At 42.2% G+C, this 22,568-nt stretch overlaps 1 protein-coding gene across 7 annotated transcripts in view; it reads left to right on the top strand.

The window, feature by feature from the left end:
• Positions 1-22,568, top strand: part of Exoc2 (exocyst complex component 2) — a 184,581-nt gene that overhangs the window by 96,405 nt on the left and 65,608 nt on the right. For all 7 annotated transcript variants that reach the window (XM_011244328.2, XM_011244326.3, XM_011244327.3 and 4 more), the window contains 10 exons: positions 79-144; positions 292-449; positions 840-961; positions 2,372-2,433; positions 5,323-5,403; positions 5,791-5,850; positions 6,512-6,573; positions 9,654-9,720; positions 12,745-12,861; positions 20,897-21,038. In XM_011244328.2, coding sequence (XP_011242630.1) covers positions 79-144; positions 292-449; positions 840-961; positions 2,372-2,433; positions 5,323-5,403; positions 5,791-5,850; positions 6,512-6,573; positions 9,654-9,720; positions 12,745-12,861; positions 20,897-21,038 — 937 coding nt within the window. The remainder of the gene's footprint in view (positions 1-78; positions 145-291; positions 450-839; positions 962-2,371; positions 2,434-5,322; positions 5,404-5,790; positions 5,851-6,511; positions 6,574-9,653; positions 9,721-12,744; positions 12,862-20,896; positions 21,039-22,568) is intronic.

Genomic DNA, 22,568 nt, shown 5'->3' with positions numbered 1-22,568 from the left:
GTATGGATGCTAAAGCATTTCTTAACTTTTCTAAGTTATTTCTAAAAGATAGCTAATTTTTTTTTGTCAATTTCTTAGACGGCTGAGAAGTCAGGCCAGAGTGAAAGATCAAAGAATGTGAGGCAGAGACAAAACGATTTCAAGGTGAGTGAAGGGTGAGAATGCTGACTTCTCAGAGCACTCTCTCTCCTGGCGTTATTGAAGACTTTACAGTCAAGATACTGTCTTATCATTTAGAACAAACTCTACCAGGTTGATGACCATAATGCAGTTTTGCTTTTCATTTTCTAGAAAATGATTCAAGAAGTAATGCACTCCCTGGTGAAGCTGATCCGGGGAGCCCTGCTTCCACTCAGCCTCCGAGAAGGGGATGGGAGGCAGTATGGCGGCTGGGAGGTGCAGGCAGAGCTTTCGGGGCAGTGGCTCGCACACGTTATCCAGACCATAAGGCAAGTGTGGGCACGTGGGAGCCATGCTCATGGAAAGGGCTCAGTGGGTTTACATGCATTTGTTTGCTGTAGTGGTTTTTAAAACAGTCAACACCCCAGAGTAAGATATGCTACTTAACATGTCATTGAGGAATTTATCTTCTGCCTCTCTGTCCTGAGGCTCCTATTTCTCACTTATCTAGCCAAGCAGTTCTTCAGCATGTCTGGTATATGTGCTGGATGAGAGTGTCATACTGTCTGTGCACCCATCTGCTGCAGAGACCCTGTACTGTTCCTGCTGCGCTCATGCTGTCACTCCTGAGCTCCGTGAGGCATACACACAGGACAGTCCAGGCAAGGCAGGGCTGCTCGGATCCCCCTTTTCTCACTTGTGTTTTATCTGTTTGCCAGGCTAACATATGAATCACTGACCGCCCTGGAGATTCCCAATGACATGTTACAGATTATCCAGGACCTAATTTTGGATCTCCGAATACGTTGCATAATGGTGACATTGCAGCATACGGCCGAAGGTATCTTAGTTTTACTGGACAAAGTTACCTGAGCTGGCTTCTTTCCAGCTTCCAAAGCCTTGAAAATGAGAGAAAAATAGTGTTAGATAAATTTGCACCTATTTATTCATTTATAGCTGTAGAATAGAATTTTTTCTTTTTTTTAAGTATCTTTTCAAAACAATTTAAGATTTAAGGCATTGCAGAAGTGAAGGTAGATATACTTGAAACTAAGAATATAAGAATACCTTTATAATAAATTTTAAATAGAAACTGCTGGATATAGAAATTTATGTAAAATATGGTCCCAGGTTAAAAACATGTGGATATTTTCTAAGTTGATTTTAAAAGTCACATGAAATCAGAACACCGTTAGCAGTGTTTCTATGAATATTAGAAATTATACATGCTTTTCTTTATATTTCCAGAATTTTCTATATAGAGCCACTGACTTAGTTGGGGTGCTCTTGCTATGAGGAAACACTGTGACCATGGCACTTCTTATAAAGGAAAACATTTCATTGGGTCTGCCTTACAGTTCAGAGGTTTAGTCCATTATCATCATTGTAGGAAGCATGGCAGCATGCGGGTAGACATGGTGCTGGAGAAGAAGCCGAGATTTCTACTTCTTGATCTGTAGGCAGCAGGAGGTGAACTGAGCTGCTAGGCTTAGTTTGAGCATATGAGACCTCAGAGCTGGTACCCAGTAACCCACTTCCTCCAACAGAACCACACCTACTCCAACAAGGCCACATCTCCCAATAGTGCCACTCTCTCTGAGCCTATGGGGGGCATTTTCTTTCAAACCACTACATCCTCCAAAAGTTATTTTTTATAAGTGACCTTTAAAGTATTAAGTGTTTAAAAAAAACAAGAACTTTGTTATAAACAGCATAGGCTGGTATCGTCTGCCACCAGGGTTCTAAGTGGGGAAGGCCTTGCACTGTAGAATTGGAAGTTAAAACATGTGTCAAAGGAGAGAATGGAATGCAGGTAAGAAGCTAAACATGCCTCCCACCTGCACCTACACAAGCCTGCCCTGCTGAAAGTTTAGGTAGGTGTCACTCCACGTGAGAGGTAGCCACCATTCAGGATCCAGAGGGAGGGCTCAACACTGACGCTAAGCCACTCAGAGCAGAGACCCTGGAGGGCTCGTTTTGCACAAGTCTAGCACTGCTGCAAAGAGTACCGAGTAAGCAGTCACTGTTGTGAGCAGCTTTTCTCCTGGTAGTGCATTGCATGAACATTTTGTTAGAATATGTGAGAAAAGCATAACTAAATCCTCAGATATACCAATATTGAGTTTTATCTCTGTTTTCATAAACATATGTAAAATACTAAAAGCTACAAACCTATAGATGTTTTTGTCTCTGTTGAAGTTCAGTGAGATAATTATACTAGAAAATATTTGTGTCCTTGTTTTCCATGTAGAGATAAAGAGATTAGCTGAAAAAGAAGACTGGGTTGTTGATAATGAAGGACTGACTTCCCTAGTAAGTTGGATTTCTTTTTTATTAGTCATTAGTGTTTATTATATAGAATAAATGTTTTATGTTAATAAGGGTCATACTTATTTTACACTATACTCTAGTTTCTAGAAATTATAAAGTAATCTTAAAGTATCCTTTCCTGGAGTCAGTTTTACTGACTGCTGATCACAGCCATCTAAGTGAGTGAAAGCGGGGGCTTGTTCACAGGCGCATGGCCTGTAGCACTTCTTCAGTCTACATTGCTTTTTTATTAGAGCGGGCTTATTTCCACACCACTTAGCAACTTACGGGCTTCAGAAAGTCAATGTTGGGGACAGAAGAATGATGTTTGCCCCCAAAGCTCAAAACCAAGCAAGACAAGAAGCACAAGCTGACATGTCTAGTCTAGAAACATCCTCTGTAGGAGGGGGTTGAGAATTACAAGAGCCTTTGAGAATAGGTCTTATAATTTTTCATGTTCTCTTGCCTGTTTGAAGGGTGCTCCTAGCAGTCTGATGGGGACCTAGTCACTACTGAAACACAGGACACAGGACAGGGGTTGCCTTTTCCCCTCACACTGGCCAGACAGCTCATCATGCGGCCAGCCAGGGTCACTGTCTGCCTTTGTGACTCTCTGCTCAGGTCTCTGTGTGGCTCTCCTGGTGGTTCTATTGGACTTACTCCTCTCAAGAAGAAAATACAGCAATCTCTGAGCTGCCATAGCCACTGTCTTAAGAGGCTGCTGGCTAGAGGGTGTCCCCGCGCCCCAGGAACAATGCTGCACAGCAGCCTATGTGGCTTCTGCCAGTGTCCTTCATGTCCTCCTTTGCAAGGGAGAGAAAATAAATTGTGGGGAGTGAAACTTCCAGTTTCTGCCAAGAACAGAGTGGCTTTGCCCCACAAGTTTTAAGCCATTGGTAAGCCAGGGGCAAGAGACCATACAGCATCATCTTTCCTGCCACCCTGCATAGGCTCCAGGTAGACTGACTGACTTTAGAGGTACATATAATATTTAGCTCGTCACTCTCTGAGATGTATGAAAGACTATGAAACATTTTTATATTCATTAGATGTTGAAGTAATTTAAATATTTTAGTTTCATTTTTGTTGCTGTGTTAAAATACTCTAACCAAAAGTAGCTTAGGGAAAGAAAGGGATTTTTTTGCCTACAGGTCCAGGCCACAGTTCGTCCTTGAGGGAAGTGAGGGAAAGGACTCCAGGCTGTTCCACACAACATTGCCTTCAGTCAAGGAACTCACTTCACAGCCCGTGAAGTAAAGTAGGAACAGTGGAAACGGTTCTTGATGACTGGAAGCAGACTTTTATTCCCGCTAGCTTTCTTGTGCAGTTCGGAGCAGCTTGTCTAGGATGGTGCTGTCCTCAGTGGGCAGTGTCCCTCCTATGTCAGTTAACAAGACAACCCTGTACAGACAGCCACAGGCTGATAGATCTAGGCAGCTGTTGATCTGAGACTCTCCTCTCAGATGCTCTCTACTGTGTCAAGGGGACTGTTAAAGCCAGCAACAAAGAGATGCTGTGCTAAATGAGTTGTATTAAATGCTCTTCCTGAGCTGTCAGACATGGTTCCTGGACTATCTCACATTGCCTGTGTGGCTTAATCTCCTAGCACATGCCACGCTTCTGAGTGGTGCTGACATAGAGGCTAGTGTACTGCATTCTACTGAGTCAGAACCAGTCCTAGGGAAGGCCAGGGATCTGTTTGGCCTTATTCCCCCTTAATATAGAAGGAGCACAACATGCCTTTATAGTGTGGGCTTAGAAGTAAATGTGAGTCTGTATTGGACAAAAGATTTTATTTGTTACATTAATGCTTATAGTAACTAGGGCCACCATGCTAATTACTTGTTTGAATTATTTCTTACTATATCTTAAAATCTCATTCAGGAAACTATTTATTAATCATAGCAATGTTAAAGAGTATGCTAAAAGAGAAAGAGTGGCTATTAAGCACTGATGAAATAGGTGTAGGAAGCTAGCCATCAGCTTAATGCCTATGTATGTATCTGTCCCATATTAGTTTTGTGCAAAGGAAAACAAAAAGCCATATGTTCAGTTTGAGAAAGTTAAAAACTTTCTCAAAATTTCATTAAACAAAAAACTGAAGAACACTCAGTCCTTTAGCACAAAGCAGATGCTAGCTTTAGCTCCTTCCTAATCAACCAATCAGCATGCACAGCCTCCTATGGCCTGGCCCATAGAGCAGAGTTCTGCTGGGAAGCCTGGATATTGTAGAGGAACTCTGGAAAATGACTAGACTGAATATTAGGGAAACATGCTCCTAGCCTGTTTATAAAATGCACAGGGTTAAAAAGAACTAAACCCAGTGGGTCATGTGAACAAACAGCTGAAGTGGTGCCTCTGGTGCCCTTCCTTTCCTCTTGAGAAAGTTCTGTGATGAAGAGCAACAAGGGCCATCAAGCCCACCATGCCAGCTTCCTTCTTCACCAGCATTTCCTGCCCCCACCTGTGCTATGCCCATATCTCTCCTCCTGTTCTCAGGGGCTTTGACAAGAGAAGAGCCTTGGGGTATCTTTCTTTAGATGTATTTGTGAGTTTTATTTTTTCTGACTTAGTATATGTAGAAAATGTGTACCATGACATAATTGACCTTAAGGATCTTGTACCTCCTCTAGATGGTTGTTGTAACAGGACAAGGGGTGACCTGCCTAGAATTGAGCTTGTGACTAATATACATGCAATGTAGTCTTCAGGTGTGAGCAAACACCTTAGATTTGCTCTTGTCAGTGAGCATAGGCTTTTGGTCAGATTGTACCTTTGTTCTTTTCTGTCCATCCGGGGACTTGTCCTTTCGGCATATTCAGCTCCATAAATAAATACATCTATTTAGCCAGTGTTGTCTGTGTTTGAAGATATTGTTCTTCTTTTTTCCAGCCATGTCAGTTTGAACAGAGCATTGTTCACTCCCTGCAGTCCTTGAAGGGTGTTGTCGATTGCAAACCTGGAGAAGCCAGCGTGAGTTTCTGTTCCCTTCCACCTGCTTTAAAAGATCTTAAGAAATCCCTGTCTGGGAGTAGCAATGGAGTCACGGTGTTCTCTCTTACTAACTGCACTCATTTAGTGACCTGCATAGACATGTGGAGTTCAGGTTCCAGGGCAGGCTGAGCAGTTGAAGTGTGAGTCCAGCAGCTACAGGCAGACCAGGGTCCTTGTGGCCTGATTGAATTGCTGACTTGGATATTGTCAGCCAACTGGGGATCAGTACCACCATAGGTAGACAGCCACCCACAGCCAGTGTAGTTTTCTGTGTTTTAGCTTTTAGGTTTCACTTATCAGTAAAATGTTTTGTTTTCTCAGCAAAATCAATACTTTTTTTTTTTTAATCTGAATCCTTCTTCATAGGTCTTTCAACAGCCTAAAACGCAGGAGGAGGTTTGCCAGTTATGCATCAATATCATGCAGGTAAGTGCAAACAGAGATGTAGGCTCCAAGCCATGCGTTGATTTGTCGCTCACCTTGTTGACATCACTGTGAAATGTGGGTTTTTTCATAGTCTCCTCTGTATACATGAGAGTTTAGAGTAAGATGTGAAGATTAATGTTTTAGCAGTACTTGTGTGTGTCATTTCTATTGTGTTCTCCTGTCTGTCTTAATGTACTTTGTATTCAGTTCCTTTAGATCGCAGAGTAAATTAAATGAAAATCGATTGCTTGTAATTCATCTAGAGTTGTAAAGTAATTTGACTGGAACCAGTGCTTTGTAGGTACATAAGTAAAGTTGAGCATTTGTGTGAGTAAATAAAGAAAAGACAAAAATGACTTTCTCCTAAAATATACTCATGAACATAATAATGATTCAAGCAAGGTGCTATTAATATTTTGTCAGTTCTATAGCTAGACATTGTTGGGGTGTATATTTAGTTCTATAGTTAGACATTGTTGGGGTGTATATTTCTACCACATAACATATGCACTCACCTATGCACATGCATACGTACACACATTCTTATTAGACACACCTCTCCCCCAGACAGTTCTGCTTTAATTTATTAAAAATTATTTTAATATTCAAATAGATTGATATCTGAAAATTTGTATCACTGAGACTTGCTATTTTTGCCCAGGTTTTTATATACTGCCTGGAACAACTGAGCACCAAGCCTGATGCAGACATAGATACTACTCAGTAAGTAAATGTGGAATTGATCTCATTGGTGCATTTGTGGAGTGCAGACATTCCATACTGAGGTTGGGTCTCACAGGAAGCCTTGGTTGTCGTGACCTTATTATATGCTTGGCCTGCTCCCTGTCTCTGTGCTCCCCAGCCTTCTGAGTTCTCCTAACTCTTGAAAGACACTTGTAGTTCTCTACCAACACTGTTGCATGGAGCATCAACATAGTGTTGCTGTCCTCCTTTTTATGGCAGGCCGTTGTCTGGTGGACACTCGGTCTGTCTTGCTGAATGACACTGCGCATGTAGAACTCTTGTGCACCTAAGACTCCTGCTCTAACATAGTATCAGCTGAAGAAACTTGCTCTGTCACCTCTGGTTTTTCTTCAGGAATATAACTTTGGCATAGCTGTTTTATTTATCTTTATTTCATTTGTGTCAAGCATAGTGCAGAGTAATTTTCTTTCCAATACAAGTCACTCATATTAAAAAGTAAAACAGTTAAAAATAAATTGTAAAATTCATAAGAAAAAAAAACACAGTATCAGACTAAAGTGTTTGAATATAGTTAGCGATTTGAGAATTTTTCTGTTTTCTGATATTAACTTTTGCTCTTCAATATATAAAACTGTCACCTTCAGTGACCAGATTTCTTTTTTTTAATTTATATATATGTGCTCATACCTGGCGTGCTTGCATGCATTTGTGTGTGTGTGTGTGTGTGTGTGTGTGTGTGTGTGTGTGTGTGTGTGTGCATGTGTGCATGTGCGTGTGCGCGTGCGTGAGTGTGTGAGAGCCTGTAGGCACTTTGGGAACAGAAGTAGATGATGGAGGCTCTTCTCAGCTATACCTCTGCCACATTGAGGCAGGGTCAGTCTTTCACTTGAGCCTAGAGCTCACTGACTAAGCTTGTCGAGCCAGCCCATTTCCACCAGTCATGTGCTTAACAGTCCAGGTAAGGTATTATACTTACCTGGTATTCACATGGGTGCTAGAGATTGGACTCTGCTCCTTATAACTGCGCACAAACACTGAACCCACGTGTCTTAGTCAGGGTTTCTATTCCTGCACAAACATCATGACCAAGAAGCAAGTAGGGGAGGAAAGGGTTTATTCGGCTTACACTTCCATACTGATGTTCATCACCAAAGGAAGTCAGGACTGGAACTCAAGCAGGTCAGAAAGCAGGAGCTGATGCAGAAGCCATGGAGGGATGTTCTTTACTGGCTTGCTTCCCCTGGCTTGCTCAGCCTACTCTCTTATAGAACCCAAGACTACCAGCCCAGAGATGGTTCCACCCACAAGGGGCCTTTCCCCCTTGATCACTAATTGAGAAAATGCCTTACAGTTGGATCTCACAGAGGCATCTCCTCAACTGAAGCTCCTTTCTCTGTGATAACTCCAGATGTGTCAAGTTGACACAAAACTAGCCAGTATACCATGCTTATCTCCCCAATTCCACATTTTTAATGCTTATAGGTCTTTTTTTTTTTCTTTTTGTCTTTATTTTTTATTTACATTGTAGTCATTGTCCCCCACTCATTCCCCCCTTCCACAGTTCCTCATCATATTCCTTCTCCCCACTTGCATCTGAGAGAGTACTCCCCCTTCTACAGGCCTTCCCCTTCCCTGGGGCCTCAAGTCTCTCGAAGATTAAGCACATCTTCTCCCACTGAGGCCTGACCAGGCAGACCTCTGCTATATTTGTGCCAGGGGCCTTGACCTAGCCCCTCTATGCTCCTGATTGGTAGCTCAGTCTCTGGGAGCTCCCAGCAGTCCAGGTTAGTTGATACTGCTGGTCTTCCTATGGGATTGCCCTCCTATTCAGATTCTTCAATCCTTCCCCAAATTCAACCATAGGGGTCCCCGACTTCAGACCATTGACTGGGTGTAAGTATCTGCTTCTGTCTCTGGCAGCTGCTGGTAGGACCTCTCAGAGGACAGCCATGCCAGGCTCCTGTCTGTAAGCACATCATAGCATCAGTAATAGTGTCAGGCCTTGGTGCCCTCACATGAGATGAATCCCAAGTCTCTTCTCCATTTTTGTCTCTACAGTTCTTTTAGACAGGAACACTTCTGAGTCAGAAATTTTGACTGTGGGTTAGTAGCCCTGTCCCTCCACTTGAGGTCCTGTCTAACTATTGGAGGTGGATTCTTCGAATTCCCTCTCCTCAATGTTGGGTATTTTGGCTAAGGTCATCCCCATTGGGTCCTTAGAGCCTCTCATCTCCTGAGTCTCTGGCATTTTCTAGAGGGTCCCCCCATCCCCTACCACACCCCACACCCCTACCTGACCTTGTTCCCCTTTCCCAGGTCTTCTTTGACTTGACTTTTTTTTTATGAGACTTATTATCCCAATCAATCTTTTCTTGTTACTTTGCTAAAATTCCTGTTTCATACACATTCTAAGGCGTATTGCAGGCATTTCTGAACTTTCTCTTCTGCCATATTTATTCAAATATACTTTATTTCAGTTAGTGCTATTTTAATTACCATTTGTTTATATTTCAACTCTTTCTAGATCGGTATCTTTTTATTTTATTTCTATTTTTTTCTATTTTAGCATATTATTTGCTATTTCATCATGTTAGACTTACATACGAATTCAAGTCAATCAAGTTAACGAAAAATTCTGTTAAGGTGTTACTTATGATTCTGTTAAATTGGTAATTAATTAATGGGTTAGCTAGTCTGTTCTCCCCTTAGATCTTATTATGTTTTTGATTGCTTTTGAGTTATAAACTAATTTCTTAGCTCACCTTTAAGTAGGTTTCAAATCTGAAAGTGGGTTTCAAATCTTCCCCTGGGAATTCTGATAGGCAAAAACATTTTAATTATATGAGTATTATTTGGTTTTTTGGCATTTAGTAGTTTATTTTTAAACATAATGCAGTCAGTTGAGTATTGAGAATGCCCCCAAATAAGTTTTATATGGCTCAGAATAAAAGATAGTCCTTAGTGCTTTTTTATGATAATAATAATTAAGTACAAAGAAAATCTACAGAGTTATACAGCCATTTTCATCAAAACATTTGGAGTTATTGGTTTTGTGTGAGTTTTAATTATGACTGTTGTTTTGCCTCTTCTGCCTTTAGTCTTTCTGTTGATGTTTCTTCTCCTGATTTGTTTGGAAGCATCCATGAAGACTTCAGTTTGACTTCAGTAAGTAAAATGGCAAGCACAGAGAATGAAGTGTATCATGCTAAAGGGAGTGGCTGTGGTAGTCAGCTTAAGTCACTTGAGCCAGAAACATCATCCCATGTTAAGATGGCCACTGTGGTGACTGCAGTATACATTTTGGGGTTACGTAAACAGACGCAATACAGCACCTGCATCTTGAGTGTTAAAAGTGCCTCGGCTGTTTCCTGCTGCTGCAGAGTTGCCTGGATGGACAGGTGGGGAAGCAGAAGGCATGACATTTCCTTCCTGGCATTTGCCCTTCCAGCCTTCTTTTTTCCTCCCAGTCCCCTCTTTTATTTGAACATAGGTTATATGACAAAGCCAAAACCAAATCCCTGTAAGCAATCTGATAGAGGCATTTTCTCAATTGAGGTTCCTTTTCCCAGATAACTCTAGCTTATAGGAAACAAAAACAAAACAAAACAAAACACAGTAAGAACAAGTGTCAAGAGCTAAGGGAAGCCATGAAGTGGATTGAAATAGCTGTTCCATGTGAATCTAGGAAGAAAGTGGGGTAGAGGAGATGGACCTGAAGGAAGGAGCCTTTGAAACTCAGACTGTACCAGCCACCTGTCCCAACTATGCTTTTGTTTTCTTGGTCTCTCAGAAGGAGCCTTATTAATGCACAGTGACCGTTCTGATCTTTGTTCCCTTCCCAGCTCCCAGCAAACGCTGTGTAACCCATCAGCCATGTCCTAGCTGATTTGTGTGCACCCTGACTTGGAGGGCTACTCCAAGCCTCCCATCTTTCTCTAGTTAGAGAGGAGAGCAAGGTGGTTCCATGTCCATCTCCCAAGAGGTGCGGAGGTGCACCAGGTTGTCAGCGGTCTCCCAGGGTTTTCACTTTCACTCCTCACAACAGCTTACCTGTCCATCACTTCCCAAGTTATGTTCCTTTGTTTCCAAAATCTGTGCCTGTGTTCTTCCCTAGTGGAGGGATCTCATCAGATCTGACTTGTGTTCTGAGAGGACCCAGATCCTCTCAGGGTTGTATTATTCAGAAGGAAATGGATAACATTGAAAAAGATCTAGATTTTGAGTCAGAAGACTTTATTCACAGTCTCAAGGGTTCATTGCTGGTGCTGACTAGGAGTACAGAGAAGTACTACATAAGACTCATTCCTTCATATACAGAGACTATTATGGTCAAATGTACATCTCTATACCAGGTACAAACAAACTTCAGATTAACCATCTAAGTTTAAGAATTAGATTCTTGTTATTCTGTTTTCTTCCCACTTTCATGTAATGTTCAATATAACATACACAAACAAAATGTACTTGCTGAGAGTTAGTCTTTAGATTACTGAAGTAGTTCTCACTTTGAAGAGGGTCCAGAAGTCTTGTAATGGAGAAACCAAGTCAGCACAGTGGGGGAACAGGGCAGGATAGACTTGCACACTCAATCAACTAGAATGGAAGTCTTAATCCTAAATGAAAGACTGGTAAAGGACAGGCTTGAAGCCACTTGAGACATTGAGGGGGTTCTGTGTGTTTGGAGTAGCTGCTGCAAAGTCATTTACTTCCTGCACTATGAGAAGAATGTGTTAGGATAAAACAGAAGGTAGCAGAAGGGAAGATGGCCTCACATGCCCAGCTAGCTTAGTTTCTCTGCCATTCTGCCATATATTCACTTTAGAAAAATAATGTCATTTACAGTATGACTTCCTCTGGCCTTTTTTATATTCCATTTCCTATCTAAAAGTTATTTCAGGGCCCCTAGCAGCAGCCTTCTGTTTTTCTGGGCTATTTAATGGTGTTGTAGGCTTTATATATGCCTGTTGATGACCAAAAAGCCAGGCGTACATATGTACATATATATATAATTGGTTTTTTGAGACAAGGTTTCTCTGTATAGCCCTGGCTGTCCTGGAATTCACTTTGTAGACCAGGCTGGCCTCGAACTCAGAAATCCACCTGCCTCTGCCTCCCAAGTGCTGGGATTAAAGGCATGCACCACCACGCCTGGCTTTTTGTGCTGAAAATAATGACAGGCACTTGTAATGAAGAAGTGGGGAGATATATAATTACCAGAAGATGGATTTGCTTGCTTATTGACTTTAGAGACTTTAGTTCATCCTTTAGTCCCCACACCTCAAAGAGCAAGAACCTCTGTTTTTCTGCATTTTCTCCCCTGGAGTACTTAACTGTAAGTTACTCTGATTCTGCACAGAAAGAGTAACCAAGTGTGGGTGAGAACTGTTCCTGGAAAGTGGTTTTGCCTTAGTTTTAGTCAAGGATCTCCACTGAGGGCCCTGGATGAGTCACCATTCCAGAGAATGCCTCCCACTTATAGGAGCTCAGGCCCAGGCTGCCCTGAAGTGAACCACAGCAGCAGCAGAGCAGGGGCCATTCCTAGAATTTTATTTACAGATAGAGTTCTTCTGAACTGTAAAAATCCACTGTATTCATTAGACTACAATTATAGTCTAACAATTTTGTAAGGAATTGTTTAGGTGGACAGAGCCTTGAAGACTGTAACAGCAGGAGGCATTCTTCCCCTCTCCCTGTCTTTTGGGGAGGCTGGCATGGACATGGGATGGGACTGGGCCCCAGGACACTGGGCCAAGGAAGGAACAAGGAGCCCTTCAGATAGATAGTATGGCATTAAAATGTTCTCTCAAGTTGTGGATGATTCATAAACCATTTTCTAATAGTTCCTACACTTTATGTAGTTATTCATAATATCAACTTGTTTGGCCTTTGTGTACATAAAATGTTAAATGGAACATTTGACTCTTCCTTTGGAGGATATTGGAAGTAGGACACAGAGCCTTGAGCATTCCAGAAAAGGTTTCACTGTTGAGTTTCTACCCCAAATCCCTGTTTAAATCCTCAGTGTTATGCTTCTCTGTGTGTTAATTTTAGGACACAGCCAAGAAAACCAAGGCATAGGATATTGATGTTAAAGGGCAGAAGCCTATCACTGTACTTAATACAAGATCAGGATTATCTCTTAAATTCACCAGTACTGTCTAAGTTTGTTATGGTCTGTTTGAATTACAGGAGCAGAGGCTTTTGATAGTCCTGAGTAATTGCTGCTATTTAGAACGTCACACCTTCCTAAACATAGCAGAACATTTTGAAAAACACAACTTCCAGGGAATAGAGAAAATAACACAGGTAAGTGCTTTGTAGTTAGTAGGCAAGTCCAGCGCTTTGCCACATTATCGTCTCAGCACCTCTTGCCTCCCTGTACCCCAGTTCCCCAGGCCCCATGCTCACTCTTCACCCTACCCATCTGAGAATGATTTCCTTCCTCACTTTAAATTGTTAATGTAACACTGCTTTACTCAGGAGCAAAACTGTCTGATGGTTGAACTGGTTAACTTAACCCTGTTCTAAAAGTCTGTTCAAAGGTCAGGCAAGACAATCAGGAGAAAAAAGTCAAACCTAAATCTAAGAATCTTCCCCATTGACTCCTGACGGAAGAAACCTTGAGGCACTGCTGAGAGCAACCCTGATCCTAACTGCAAGGGATCACTTCCTGCTGATCCAACCTCTGCCTCCTGTCTTCTCTTCCCGACTGCAGCCCTCCCTTAGCCTGTCTGCTTAAGCACACCCTGTTCTCCTGAGGCTGGCCCTTCCTTCCTTCCTTCCTTCCTTCCTTCCTTCCTTCCTTCCTTCCTTCCTTCCTTCCTTCCTTCCTTCCTTCCTTCCTGACTTCACTACAACTTTTGCTTGCTTCGCGCTCCACCTGCTGGATGTAGGCAAAAATGTGCATGTGCATGCAGATCAGTGGAACCAGTTTTGTGCTTTAGAATGTTTGCTGTCTTGTTTATAGTTTTTCAAATAAGCAGAAAGGGAGAGAGAGGAAAAAAAAAGAAGTTCCTTGTTGCTAAAGGTTGGCTAGTTCCTGAGCAAAGTTTATCAGATTTCTGGGTAAAACTGAGCCACTGTCTAATGCCAGCATACTTTTCTCAGTGAAGAAAAGAAGAAAGATAATCATCTTGTCAATCATATAATCAGAGTTTACTCTCAGTGGACGATCTACTTTTTATAAATGATGCTTCCAGTTCGTAAACTGGCTTGGGTTTTTTTTTTTTAAATAAATGAAAATGTCAGAGTGGGTGGCTCTGTCTTGTTTTCCTGCCTTTCGTAAAGATTAATCATCCTGCTGATAAATGTTGTGACTTGAGGCTTTGAGGTTGAATGTCTAGTTTATTTCCAGAAAGCTTTCATGTTCATAATTACAAGATCTGTGCAAGGGGGAGGAGGCTTTGTTTTTATTCAGAAAAATCGTAACGTGACTGTATGTACATATGAAGAACTTTATTGTTTTTGCCCTTAATGATATGTGATGTCATTAAGAATTGCATATGAAAGAAGCAATGTTTGACATTTAAGTTTTTGTGAAATAATAAGCAGAAATTATGTTGCTTTACTTTATACTATTAAGAAGCAAAATGAAACTAATATAAAGGGAGGTTTTTGATCTCTTTTCCAGTCTGTGTCTGAATCACAGAGAAAGGTAATATGAAGGCCCGGGGAGAGCGCAGAATAAGCAGTAGGCTTTTTGACCACTCAGCAGTATGAGCTTTAAAAAAATTATTTCTTGAGTGTCTTGAAACTATTCAGTTGTGGCTGCAGTGACTAGAGTAAAGCGATGTGGACACCCACTGGCTGTACTGTGTGCCGTGTGCCGAAGCTCTCATTTTCATGGTGTCAAGCAAGAAAAACCCACTTGCTCTGAAGAAAAAAATAGGTCACTCATAGCCCTTATTTTTCACAGTTCATGATATACTCAAGGAAATGAAACTAATTGATTAATGTGCATCATTTTAACATGCGACACTAAGTGGTGATTCACTAGATAAGAATATCCCTGTAAGGTTCCACCTTAAAGCAGGCCCCTTGAGGCCTCTGTAACTTCTGGGTCACAGGGAGCAACTGCTGTGTGCCTAGAAAGTTCCACCTACTCATCCATTTTCTCGTTGTATTTGTTAAAGACCTAATTACACATATGTGCACACACACACACTCTTGACTTTTTTTAATTTATTTTTTTAATTAGGTATTTTCTTCATTTACATTTCAAATGCTATCCCAAAAGTCCCCCAGACCCTCACCCCCACACACACACTCCCCTACCCACCCACTCCCACTTCTTGGCCCTGGCGTTCCCCCGTACTGAGGTATATAAAGTTTGCAAGACCAAGGGGCCTCTCTTTCCACTGATGGCCGACTAGGCCATCTTCTGCTACATATGCAGCTACAGACACAAGCTCCGGGGGTACTGGTTAGTTTTAATTGGTTCTTTGTGAGTTTCACATCACGCTCTCCAGTCCTGCACACCTCCCCATCCCAGCATATCTGCCCTTTGCTCTTGCAATCTACCTCCCTTCCCAATACACACAAACAAACAAATAAACAAACAAAAGCAAAGCATAGAAAACTATCTCATCATGGAAGAATGAAAATGTCACAATGTATGCCATGGTATACTGCCTCTGTCCACACACTTTCACTTTCAAATGTTCATTGCAATGACCTAACTATATTTTTGAAAAGGAGAGATAAAAATCAAGGTCATCTTTAATGTACTAGACTAAGTATTTATTTAATAAGACATATCCCTTCTGACTTGTCCCGTCACCCCCATAGTAAGTCTAGACCTGTCCCGAGTCACCTGCATTCACACACAGTGGATCCGTATCTCCTCACTCCCCGTCGCTGACCTCACGTGGGACCCCGAGATTTGTAAGCTCCTGGTAATACATACCCACGTTGCTTTGGGGGGGGGGGGGCTGATCACATTGTGTTTTGATCATCGTTTCCCAGCATAATTTTTAATTGTATAATATCCATTTGTATACTTTAATTTGCATGGAAAATGACTGCTTTTACATTTTTATTGCCTGTGTTGTAGAAGAAATAGCTAGGAAGCATGTAGAGACCAAGGGAGATACAGAGGTTTGTTCTGAGGATGGAGACCAAATACAACACAGATCGAACTCCTCAGGAACATTTGTTGAGAATATCAGATCTGTGTGGAGGATAAGCCTTAACATGTTATTTTATTGTGGCAGCTATAAAGATGTAATTCCAGGGACTTGGGGGGGGGGGCGGGCGCGTGCATATGTTAGATGCAATCAATATTAAGGAAGCAAAGCTATACAACTGATTTACTATTTGTATAGTTAAAGATTCTTCCTGTCTGGAGAATGCAGACATTGATTAAGTATTAAATGCATTACTGAACTTCTATTTAAGCTCCTAACCAGAAATTCCACTCAGGAGGGTAAGGGGACAGTTTCTTTTCATCACAGATGCAGGCAAATCTTTTATATCTAGCAACCAATTTAAAGTATTTCTTACGACTTGAACCATAGGTATTATGTCCATTAGGTCCATTCTTTTTAGCTTACCTGAGTATACTTCTTAGACCTTGAGGCATTTGAATTTACTGATGAATTTATGAATCACTGCAGCCGTGTTTCCTTCCTGCTGTGTTATCTGTGGCTCTGCTTGTTTCGTCTTCCTCATTTCTTCATCAGACTACGTTCATTAAATTTTGCTAAGAAGGTATTTTTAATGTTTTATTGATTCTTTGAGAATTTCATATCATGCACCCTAATCCCACTCATTTCCCACTCCTTTATATCTGCCCTCCACCCTTGCAACCACCCCCCAAAGAAAACCAAACCAAACCAAACTAAAACAACAACAAAACATCTTGTCATGGAAACTGTAGTATGTCACAGTGTGTGTCATATGGTACACCCTTTTGTCTCCACATTTTACCTTGCAAATGTTTGTTGTAATCAGTCATTGGTCTGGTTTGAGGCCTCTGGCTTCTGCTATACTATCAACCCTGGATCCTCACTAGGACTCTTCTCTGATATCCTGTTGTTGCCCTGTGTCATGGAGATCTTGGAGGTTTGGATCTGCCAGACCAGCTCCTTTATCAGCTCCAGCAGTTCATAAATGGGGTAGATCTTGGAGTGGGCTAACTAAAAGCCCTAGATCTGGGCTTGAGTGGTAGCTAAGTTGGTCTGCACACCAGCTCTCCTGCACCCACGCCACCAGGGAGAGCTCTTCAGTGCTATCCTGGCTATCTCACCCAATCCCAGTCCTCCCACATGCCACCGGGGCCAGTTCCACACTCCTGCCCAGTGAGGTGTAGATCCTGCTCTCCCGAGTGCTACAACTGGTGAGGGCCAGTCCCAGCTCTCCTGTTCTCATAACCCAGGGCCAGCTCTCCCACCTGTCACAGGCTAAACCCTAACCCTGACTGCTACAGCCAGTGAGAGACAGGGCTAGCTCTCCCAACCATACTTCCAGAGCTAGCTCTCCCATGCTGTCCAAGGGAAGGGCCTAGGCTCAAATGGTTGCACAGGTTCTTCATATTCACCCCTTTGTTAGTCCCACTTTTCTCCACAGTGTAGGAACCTCTCCCTCAGCTTCACTTTCTCTCGCATCTCTCCATCTTTCTCATCTCACTATCACATATTCGCTCTTTGTAGTGGCACCCATGGTGGATGCTTGCTTGGGTGCCTTTCTTCTGGCCACACTGGAACAGGTGCTTGGGTCTTTTTATTAAATTATTTTTGTGCAACAAATTACTTTTAAGGTTGAAGTTTCAAACTGGTGTATCCTCTCCAACTGAGGCTAGACACAACAGCCCAGTTAGGCAAATGGGATCCATAGACAGGCAACAGCTTTAGGGACAGCCCCTGTGCTAGTTGTTGGGGGACCTACATGAAGACCAAGCTGCATATCTGCTACATATGTGTGGGACGTAGGTCCAGCCCATGTATACTCTTTGGTTGGTGGTTCAATCTTTGAGAGCCTTGAGGGTCCATGTTAGTTAACTATATTGGTCTTCCTGTGGAGTTTCTATCCCCTTCTCGGCCTGCAGTCCTTCCCCCAACTCTTCCATAAGACTCCCCGAACTTCATCCAATGTTTAGTTGTGTTCCTTTGGATCTGTTTTGGTCAGCTGCTGGGTGGAGCCTCTCAGAGGACAGTTATGCTATGTTCCTATCTGCAATCATAGTAGAGTATCATTAATAGTGTCAGGGATTGGTGTTTGCCCATGGAATGGGTCTCTCAAGTTGGGCTGGTTATTGGTTAGCTATTCCCTCAGGCTCTGCTCTGTCTTTGTCACTGCATTTCTTGGAGACAGAACAAATTTGGGGTCAAAAGTTCTGTGGGTGGATTGGCGTCCTTATTCCTCTACTGGGGGTCCTGCCTGGCTACAGGAGGTGACCACTTGAGGTTCCATATTCCCACTGCTAGGAATCTCAGCTAAAGTTACCCCCCATAAACTCTCTAGAGCCTCTCCCATCCCAGGTCTCTGGCACATCCTAGAGAGGTCCCCACCATCACCACCGGTACCAGCTGAGACAATTTCCATTCATTCTTCTGACCCTCTCGCCTGTCTCTCCCCACACCTGATCCTGAAAACCCCCATTCCTCTCCTATCACTTCTCCTACCAGTTTCCTCCTTCCATCTGCCTCCTATGAATATTTTCTTCCCTTTCCTTTCTGTCATGTTAATCTCTTATAATTATTTTTAGGGGGTAAGTGTGCAGAAATGTGTTTGTGTGTTTTCATATGTGTACAGTTACATTTGTGGGTGTGCAGGTGTACATGTAGAAGCCAGAGTCCACTTATATGTCATTCTCTGTGAGCTGTCCACTTGGAGTTTTGAGACAAAGTCTCATACCAGCAGTGTCCAGGATTCTGCCTGTGTCTACCTCTCTGGGCTGGGATTACACGTGTGTGTCACCACAGCTGTCTTTTTTATGGTCTGGCTTTTGGTCATGGGTGGCTTTTTAAGTGGGTGCATGGCAGTTCTTTACCAGCTAAGCTGCCTCCCAACCCCATCTTCATTTCCAGATTGGCCTTGGCAATCACTACCAGGTATTCAACCCAGGAGACCTGGCTCATACTAGGCAAGTGTTCTTCCACTGAGCTACATCCCACATTTTATTTTTCAAGGAACTTGCATACTTTAATATACTCATTTGGCATTAGTGATTTTCTTTAATATCTTTTTAAAAACTGACTTTGTTCCTTTCCACATTAATTTTCTATTGTGTTAGTTGCTTGAAGGAGTTTAAAACATTAATTCTAAGTCTTCTTTTAAACTTCTTTTTAAACATCTGAAGCTCAGTGTTCTTTACTCACTGCCTTATCTCCACAAAAGTTTAGATGCGCTGCATTTTCATTGTTAGCCTCTTTTTGCTTAAGAAGTTTTTTTGTGGGGTAGGGCAGGGGTTACTAAGGGAAGTCCTCTTGTATGTCTACCATTGAACTGTATTCCTGTCTTATTTTAAGAATACTTGAAAGAGTTTTTGGAGCTGCAGAGCACTTAAGAACAATTGCTGTTATTACAGAGAACATTGGCTTGGTTCCCAGAACCTGTAAGGCAGCTCACAACCTTCTGTACCACTAGTTCCAGAAGATCTGATGTCCTCTTCTTGCCTCCACAGGCCCCTCCATACAAGTGGTACACGCACATACATACATACATACATACATACATACATACATACGGGCAAAAAAACATAAAACAAAAACCTTTTGAAAAGAATATTTACTTGGAAGTTATATTTCATATTTCTAGGGTGGTTCCAGTCTGTTAGGTGTATTTTGTAGGAACTAGGCATAATGTAGAATGGGAAGGAACTTGGATTTCATTTTCTTCCACTGTTTCCCTCACCTGTTCATCTTCCTCATTCTGATTTGTTTGACCTAAGTTAGTGCCCTTGATCACAAATACAGGCAATTCATTCTTTGAATCTTTTCATAAGCATATGTATGTTGTCTAGACTTAGGTAAGGAATTGACATGGCTCTGAGGTTGGGTTCCTGTAGATACCATTGCAGTGGTATCAGGTTTTGAGGTGACATTTCAGAACTCATACTGATCCTTTATTCTCTGTAGGTTTTATGACTTTCTTCTGGGAAAGTGAAGCCCACCCCCTAATTCAATTAGAAACTGGGAACTCTTATAATTTGCACCTGTATGTGTACATTGTCCTCTAACTTGGAACTTAGCTGTCCACCACACCTCAAACTCTGGTTCTGATCCAGTACAATTTCTTCTTTTGTTTACGTGTTGGCTTCTCTCATTGTTCATGTATGTCCACTTCAATTTCTATAGGTTTGTGTTATAAGGCCTCCTAGAGCTAGACTATCTTCCCTGTTTCTAACTTCAGCTTTAGATTTCTGTAGTGTTTCTTTGTGCTTTAAAAGACAGCCTGCCTTTCAATTCTATATCCTGCTGTCATAAAATCATGTCCTGTGATCTACTCTCACTCCCATCTGAAGAGTTTTCACTGACTTCTGTTCCTGCTATTGCTCCCACCATTGCTTGGTGTGTGCTTTGGTTCCCAGCAGGCGCGTGCCTTAGATGTGCATTCCACTCTCCTGTCAGCTTCTTGAAGTTCAGCTCTGATGTTCAAGAAGCCTGGGCCCCTAAGTAAATGATGTGAAAAAAGACTGGCCATGTTCCACTACACATACCCTGAGCCAGCACACTGATGGTGTCAAAAGGCAGTTAGCCACTTGAGTACCACTGAGATCAAGGCCCCTCCTATAAGGCTGATACCAACCTCTGTCTGTTTTGTCAGTACTGCCAGTAGGAGCCACAGTTGGCCTGTGCTGAACTGTGCCTAGATTTAGGCCTGTAGTACTCACACTAGGACTCTCTAGTAACATCTTTGATGTATTGTTTGAACCATGAAAGAACAAAAGCTGTTTTCTCCATGGAGTGACTGTAGGACAAACTCGGACTACTCAGCACTGAGACACATCTCAGTCATACAGACATGTGATTGGAAGATACCAGAGTAGCCACAGGCAGGTTGTTAGAACAGAGTGCCATTGGATGACATTACTGATGTGGAACACTACAGTTGGTGTCCTTTTGTTTGTCATTGACTATTAAATATTTATACTGCCAGTTTGGTCTTTCTACAGAAAAAGAGTTTAAAGGATTTTGAAAGACAACCTATAGTCCATAGATGGGACTTATTTCTTACTGTGTAAGCCATACTAATAGTTCTCTTTATTAGTGACATAGATAAGATAGAAACCTGAACTATGTAGAAAAATTATTTTTAAAATGTAATAGATACATACTTGCATTATTTTATTTCTTCTCCACTCTTAACTTGGCATTTTTTAACCCCATGTTTTGTGTTGTAGGTTAGCATGGCATCGCTGAAAGAACTGGATCAACGACTCTTTGAAAATTACATTGAGCTAAAAGCAGATCCCATTGTTGGATCCTTAGAACCTGGGATCTACGCAGGCTACTTTGATTGGAAGGACTGCCTGCCTCCGGCAGGTAAGTCTAGGAACATTTTCTGCTGCTGCAAATGGTGACGGGTATAGATAGGTTTCTGTGAAACAAGATGTACTTAAACTATTTTTCTTTATATTCATTCTTTTCTCTTCTTACCAAAGGTGTGACCTTATTTTTACTTATGGCAATTTTACTTATTGCTTTAAATCATTTTTAAACTATTTTTTTTCTGTTTAGAAATGTATTCTTTTCTCGTATATTACATCCCAATTGCAGTTTCTCCTCCTCCTACCTCCAGTCTTCCCTCCAGCACACCTCACCTTTCCCTCTGATCCATCCTTCCTCTACCTCCTCTCAGAAAGAAGCAGGCCTCCCAGGAACATCAACCAAACTCAGCATGGCACGCTATAGGAAGACCAGGCACATGCCCTCACATCAAGGCCAGACAAGGCAACCCAGTAGGAAGAAAGGCTCCCAAAAGCAGGCTAAAGAGTAAGAGACAGTTCCCAACCCCACAGAGTCCCACAAGAACACCAAACTACACAGCCATAACATGTATACAGAGGACCTAGCTCAGACCCATACAGGCTCCCTGAGTTCCTTGACACCTACCCCTCATGAATTCTGGTCAGTTGATTCTGTGGGCCATGTTCTTGTAGTGTCCTTGACCTCTGTGGCTCCTAGAATCCTTCCTCCCTCTCCTTGTAAGGTCTCTCTGAGCTCCACCTAATGTTTGGCTATGGACTCTGCACCTGCACCCATCAGTTGCTAGATAAAATCTCTCTAATGACAAATATGCTAGGCTCCAGTCCCAGCACATCCTGCAGACAGGACCAACTGTAGGTTGACAGATTTGTGGCTGGGTTGGTGTCCCAATCCCTCTACTTGAGTCCAAAGCTGGTTAAAGAAGATAGTCAGTTCAAGGTACCTTGTCCCCTATTGCTAGGAGTCTTTGCTAGGGTCACCCTCATAGATTTCATGGAGTTTCCATTCCAGATTTCTACCTCGCCCCTGAAATACCCGTTCCAGTCATCTCCCAGTATTCTCTCCCCTCATCCTCCCACCCCCAGTCCACCCACAAAATCTGTTCTATTTCCTCTTCCCAGGGAGATCCTTGTAGAACCACTTAAGCTTGCTTAGCCTTTCTGTGTCTGTGGAGTGTAGCATGCTTATCCTTTTCTTTACAGTTAATATCCACTTACAAGTGAGTACATACTGTGTTTGTCTTTCTGGGTCTGGGTTACCTCATTAAGGATGTATGTTTTCTAGTTCATTCATTTGTCTGCAAATTTCATGATGTCATTTTTTTAACAGCTGAGTAATATTCTCTTATGTAAATGTACCACGTTTTCTTTATCCATTTTTCTGTTGAGGGACATCTAGATTGTTTCCAGTTTCTGGCTATGACAAATCAAGCTTCTGTGAACATAGTTGAGCAGATATCACTGTAGTAGGATGGAGTGTCCATTGTGTCTATGCCCAGGAGTGCTATAACTGGGGCCTGAGGTAGATGGATTCCCAATTTTCCTATGTTGATTTCCATAATGTCTATATGAGCGTGCACTTCCACAA

Source organism: Mus musculus, chromosome 13 (genome assembly GCF_000001635.26).
Source record: "Mus musculus strain C57BL/6J chromosome 13, GRCm38.p6 C57BL/6J".
Classification (NCBI taxonomy): domain Eukaryota; kingdom Metazoa; phylum Chordata; class Mammalia; order Rodentia; family Muridae; genus Mus; species Mus musculus.
The sequence above is the reverse complement of the archived record's forward strand: the minus strand, read 5'-3'. Positions and strand labels throughout refer to the sequence as shown.